The sequence below is a fragment of the Heliangelus exortis genome, chromosome 1 (genome assembly GCF_036169615.1).
Source record: "Heliangelus exortis chromosome 1, bHelExo1.hap1, whole genome shotgun sequence".
NCBI classification, from domain to species: Eukaryota; Metazoa; Chordata; class Aves; order Apodiformes; family Trochilidae; genus Heliangelus; species Heliangelus exortis.
In genome coordinates this window covers 185,036,119-185,042,118 of record NC_092422.1, presented here as the reverse complement: position 1 = coordinate 185,042,118, position 6,000 = coordinate 185,036,119, and the positions used below count along the sequence as shown (strand labels likewise).

Sequence of the window (6,000 nt, the reverse complement as noted above, 5' to 3'; positions counted from 1 at the left end):
TATTGAATGTGTCCTGTCTATCACACTGAGTGAATTGGACAGGGCTTTCCAGTTCACAGGTATCCAAAATTCCCATTATCTTTTTCTAATAGGTATTTAAATGTCAGGTAATTGGGTAATCCTAAAGCAACTGTCGCAGTAACTTTTGCAACAACGAGATAAAAATCTAATTTCTTCTTCTATTCCTGAAAATCTTACCTGTAAATTTAATCAGGCTTCTTAGTTTAGTAACTGAAAAAAAATACTATGAATTAAAAAATATGTAACTCTTCAAGGATCTTTTGCTAGAAAACAGAAATTATTTTCCTGTCATTAACTTCAATTTTTTATATCACTTTAGTCGGTGTAGTTTGAAAAATAAAGAAAAAATACCAAAGCACTAGCAGTGCTGTCCTTGAAAACTGAAAAGTTGCTTTACAATTGCCATTTCGGAAATAAAAGAATAGGAAATCATAATCATCATTAGAAAAAATAATTCTGCTTGAAGTTTAACGTGAACTTACGAGCAAGACATCGAGACATTCAAGTACCTTCCCTAAATCCTTACTAGATACAATTGCCAAGCATCGAGATTATTTGACAGAACTAATTCCATTAAAGGACTTCGGTAATGTCTTCCACTTCGCACTATTCAACGCAAGAAAAATGCTGGCGATAAACATCTGTTCGTGTCTCCTCCTCAAAGGAAAACATCCCCTAAACCGTCAAAACCATTAAACTTTCTTTGTTTGTTTGGGGTTTTTTGGTTCTTTTTTGGGTGGAGAGGATTTGGGGTTCGGGTGGGTAGTTTGGGTTTTTGGGGGTTTTTTTTTCCTTTTTTTTTTTTTTTTTTTTTTTTTTTTTTTTATAAGCTATTATATAACTTGCTTCCTTCGAAGCGCTGCTACAGCCTATTTTACTGTCAGTTCACGGGAAATGAAAGCATTGCCGCTGGGAGGGCGCGGGGGGAGGAAAGGCGGGAGTTTTTCCTCCAGGATTTTTCTCACGGGTGTGAAGTCTCTCCCCGTCCCAGCCATCTCTGGAGCTGGCACTACTCGGGGTTTGTCACTTCCCACCGCGGCATCCCCGGGGGATCGCTCCGCTCCCCGCGCAGTGCCAGCTCCGCCGCCGCAGACAGTCCGCACCTACCCGGGGGGCCGGGGCAGCTCCGCGTTACACGGCTCCTCCCCGCCCAGGAGCCGCTGCTCGGTGGCCCCAGACACGTCGCCCACCGCCTAACTTTTCAGAGCGGATGCCCGTACTCGCTCTGCTGCTGCTGCTGCTGGCGAGGCTCTCCCCCCTACCCGGCTCCGCTCCCCAGCGCCTCCCGCAGCGGCTCAACGCGGTGCCCCCCCCGCCGCACTCACCCGGCGGGACGCTGGTATCGCGTCTCCAGTAAGCCCCGCTGCCGCGCTCGGAGCAGGTGCGGAGCCCCGCGCTGCCCCGGCTCCCTTTCCCCCGGCCGTCAGCCGGGCTCTGAGGGCGGCAGGTGGGCAGGTGCCTCTCCTCCGGAACGGGCTCGGGGCGGGAGCCGCTGCTCGGGTCGGGTCGAGCCGGTCCCTCCCTGCGCACAGGAACGCGCGGGGGCAGCGACCCCCACCCCCGGAGCGCTGCCTGCTGCCGGAGAGCCGCTCACCTCCCGGGATGCCGCTGCCCCTGAGGCGTCCCGTCCGCCTCCTCCTCCTCCGCCACCTCCTCCATGGTGCCGCTCCACCCCCTGCGCGGCGGCTCCGCGCCTCTCCAACAGGAGCCCTTGAGCGGCTGCCCCCTTGCCCAGCCCGACGCCGAGGGCACCGCACGCTGCAGGCAGCAGCTCCACAGCGCCCTGCTCCCCAGCATGGCGCGGCAGCGCCGCAGCAAGATGGCGGCGGGGGTGGCCGGCGCTGGGGTGCCGGCACTGAGGCAGTCGTGGCCGCCAGACCCAGTCGGGGCTCCGGGCTATGGCGGGGCAGCGCCACAGCTGCCAGCGCGTTGCTGCCGCTGGAGGCCGTACTGCTTGTCGGCACCGGTGAAAGGGTTGTTTCTGCTCCTGGCCGGCTCCAAGGGTTGCTTAACGCTGGCCGCAGTTTAACATTGGGAGTACGAGCGTGCTCTCGCCACTTGGTGTTGCAGTGAAAAGTTCCCTAGACTCGGTTTTCTCAGAAACCTGAAGCAGTGCCGCCATCACCGGGGTACCGGCACCCACAGGAGGTCCGGAGCCCGAAAGGAGCGGGTCAGCCCACCCGCCCCGGCTCTGCGTCCCCCACGGCGGGAGGTTAAAACTCAGGCCCGTGTTTCTTCACATTCTTCACGATTCCAGGCATCGCCTCAGCCCTTCTTTACACCTGTGAGAAGGTCACAGTGGGGCATTTTCAATCTTTCATTATTTAGGTACATAATATAATGGCAGGTGAAGGACAAAGCTAATCGTCTGTGTTATGGAAAAAATAAGTAGAAGCAGTATGAAATCTAAGACTGTCTGGAACACTGATAACATATTTATGTGCATTTTATCTTGAAGCTCAGGGATCAATGCCCAGTTTATTACTGAAGAAATCTTACCTGTGTTCAGAGGCCAAGTTCTAAAGGTAGGTCTGTATTGGGAAGCTAGAAATATGAGCCTTACTTGTCTTATCTTTGATGTATTACTCTCTGAGTTCTGTAAGGTAGAGGAAGGCTACTATCCAGTTATCTTGTTCTGTACAAGGAGACACATATGTATCAGGTGCTAATGGTCCAGCAGATTTGCTGACCTTTGTCAATGGAAAATCCTAATTTATTTCTTACTTTTTGCACACCTGACACTTCCTGATCAGTATGTCTAATGCTTAGATGGTCTTTTATTCATACGTTATTAAACACAAATCTGTATTGACTGAAGTTTTCTGCTGTTACTCTATGGAATCTAAGACCTGTTAAATGTGTTAGATGATAAAGCTGTTCTCCATAGATCTGATCAATGTCCATTAACAGTTGGAAATAATTAGTGCCTATGTATGGGAATCTGTGTCAGGCAGTGGGTAGGCAGGTGCCTATGGGTTGGTAGTAACTGCCAACAATAGCAGCGATGGGATGCTCATCCTACACATAAACTTGGTGTGGTCTGGTAGGCAGACCTGCCTCCACATGTCATTTGGAAGTGGTTTGTATGTCACCAGTGCTGCAAAAGCCATGTTTCAGGAGGCTGTGAGTTAGTAAATGCATTTTATCTGTACTAAAAATATGGGTGTCAACATTTGGAGGCTATAAGTAAAGACAACAAGTAACTGTGCAGCAAGTAACTGCAGCATGCAGTTTTCATTTTGAAAGGGAAACATCTGCTTTCTGGTATAACTGGTCTAGATTTATATGGTTGTTCAAATAATTTCTGAGACTAGAAGTGCTAGAAGTGTATATCAACACCTGTTAGCTACTCTGCCACACCAGTGTGCTTCAACATGAGAAAATTCAACTCTGGATTGAGGTGCTCTTCGATAGAACCAGTTATAAACTCATTTCCTGTTTCAGTATTCCCATCAGCCAATTAAGATCTCGTTTTAATCCTTATCCTTTCATAGGTTTTGATTTTTCGATGTCTTCTGCACACAAACACAGTTAAACTCAGGAAAATTCCCAATGGGATATCAAGCTCAAGCTATGTAAACCCAAAACAGAGTTATCTCTGCCTTTTAATATACTCCAGACATGCTAATGTACTCTGAGGACTGACAATAGGATACTGCTGGAGTTGCCAGAAGTTACTACAGATGGAAAGGTTCCAGCCATCTGTCCATGAGGTAAGAGTTTTTTGCTTGGCACCTAGTCTTCAGAAAGGGAGTTATAGTGATTTTGTTTTTTTTTTTTTTTTTTTCAGTGGAATACATTCCTGGTGTTTTTACTGCTCAAACTGGCCCTATATGTTGCCTACTACATATGGAAATAAAAAAATATTTTGGACCTTCTTTGTATCTGCAGAGAGGCACAGATACAGACAATAGCTAAGTGAGGTTATTTGGGGGTCAGAGTATTTTATTTTCTCATAGTGAAATGTAACAGCTGAAACAATATTTTTTATTGAAGATGTTTTTGGGGTATAGAATTTCATTAACCACTTGGAAAGATAAGTTCCTTAACATAGCTTAATCTGCTTAATGCAACAACCTATATCTTAATTAGAATCATGCAGTTAGTATTTCACTAATTGTATCTGCAGTGGTGTCTTTCCTTTGGAGATAGTGTATGCATTAATCATGAGCAGGACAGCTCAACTAACTTGATCATAAAACTTCTCCTGATGAAGGGTTTAACCTTTTGTGCAACTGAAGTTTATAAGTGTTTTGTTTAGATCTCTGAGGTGTAGAGTTAATATCTCTTTCACAAAGTTTAATTTAGTCAGCTGGCGTAAGCTGTGTTAAAGCAAGTGAGTTGCTGTCTTTGGCAGCAACTGAAGCACAATCTGAAGCAGGAAAAGGTAGAAATTTTTATAGTTAAAATTTTTATAGCTTTATAACTGAGACATCTTGACTTGATTGACAATCCTCTTAGATAACAAAATGAAAAGTGTTTTACTATCTCTCGATCAAGTCCAAAATCTCTTTAGGTTTAGGCTTGCTATATACTTGGCAATGTTCTCTGTTATAGCACAGATGCAGTTTATCACAGCAAAAAAGTACACTTGCTGGAATAGTTTGTACTGGATCTCTGAGTGAAATAAACTATCCTAGCAAAGAAGGTTTTCGCAGCTCTAATATAAGCCATAATGAAATTTTTACTAGCAGAGAAATTTTGCACCAAATGAAATTCTTCTAGGCTAGAAATTCTCTGGCAAAACTGGCCCCTATTGGGACACAATCAAGAAGCCTAACCTATCCCTTTTAATTATTCCCTTCCCATGAAGAAGAAACCACCATTACACCACCCTTACAGTATCCAACTTGTTTTGGAGAGAAGGGAGAAAAGCCATTTGGCACCTGTTGCAGGCAGAGGCAAGCAGAGTTTCAAATCATTTGGATGTTAAGTTACCCAGTGAAAGAAGGTTACACAACCAGCTTTTTAATGTATATATGTGTATATATATGTATTAAAGGCTTCACAGTGATGTTTAATCAAGCATTAAATTCCCTAATTTGCAAAATTGATATATAAACATTATACAATACTTAATTATATTACTGTAAATGTTATGTTTACCATTATAAATCCAAACCTCTTACATGATAAAAGAATTTGGCGATCTTTGGCACTACAGAGAAGGAACTCACAAACTACTGTAAGAACAAAACAAAATGTACTTCTAGATGCCATGTGAGACCCTCTGTGATGCCTAGCTTGTACTCTTTAACTTCTGCTTTGGGGACCAAATGAGGAGAGACAATAAACTGGAACCACAGGAGAGATATTTAGATGGTCTTATTCTACTAACGGGCCAGGAGCATTCTTCAGCCCTGACACCAAATCCTACCACGTGTGTGTTTTCATAGAGATAAAACTTCCTAGCCCTGAAGAGCAGGTGGCTGTATCAATATTGCTGTTGAAAGTCTCTCCCAGCCCACACTAATCCCGGAAACATGCTTGGGCACTGCCTGGGAAAAAGCTGACTGGCACCAGCCCAAACACGGGTAACAGTGGTGCTAGAGATTAAATAGTTATTAAACTGTAGCAACATCCATGCCTATGCCCTGGTTTACTGAACAGGTCTAGCCTTAGACAACACCTTATTTTGAGACTCAACCATGAATCTCTGGGGAAATTAAAATTGTTACACTTGTTTCCAGAGTCGGTGAAGCTTGGCAGTGTCATTATGACCAAGCACTACCTTGACTGTTACCAGTGATGGTGTTACCAATGTAACATAATCTTGCATAACATTTTGCGAAATTACTATAATTGAAGTCTATTTAGGAAATTCAATTACAATGTCTAAGAGGCCTGATCAAACCCACATTTTTACCCTTTTGCAACTGAATTTGTAATTGGGCAAGAGATACAGTAGCAAGTTTAATAAACACGAAAAAGTCATTCTGTATGTACAAAGGAGAAAAAAGAGAGTGAGTTAGGTAGCTC

At 44.5% G+C, this 6,000-nt stretch overlaps 1 protein-coding gene across 3 annotated transcripts in view; it reads right to left on the bottom strand.

Annotated features, from left to right (window-relative positions):
• The window catches only part of NAPEPLD (N-acyl phosphatidylethanolamine phospholipase D), a 31,440-nt gene that overhangs the window by 21,025 nt on the left and 4,415 nt on the right, over positions 1–6,000 (bottom strand). Inside the window, exon 1 of one of the 3 annotated variants that reach the window (XM_071734019.1) lies at positions 1,616–1,990. The exons of 1 other annotated variant lie outside the window; for it this stretch is intronic. In XM_071734019.1, coding sequence (XP_071590120.1) covers positions 1,616–1,818 — 203 coding nt within the window. In that variant the 5' untranslated portion in view covers positions 1,819–1,990. Of the gene's footprint in view, positions 1–1,346; positions 1,991–6,000 lie in introns of those variants that run through there. One more of the 3 variants, XM_071734022.1, reaches the window with a different exon arrangement.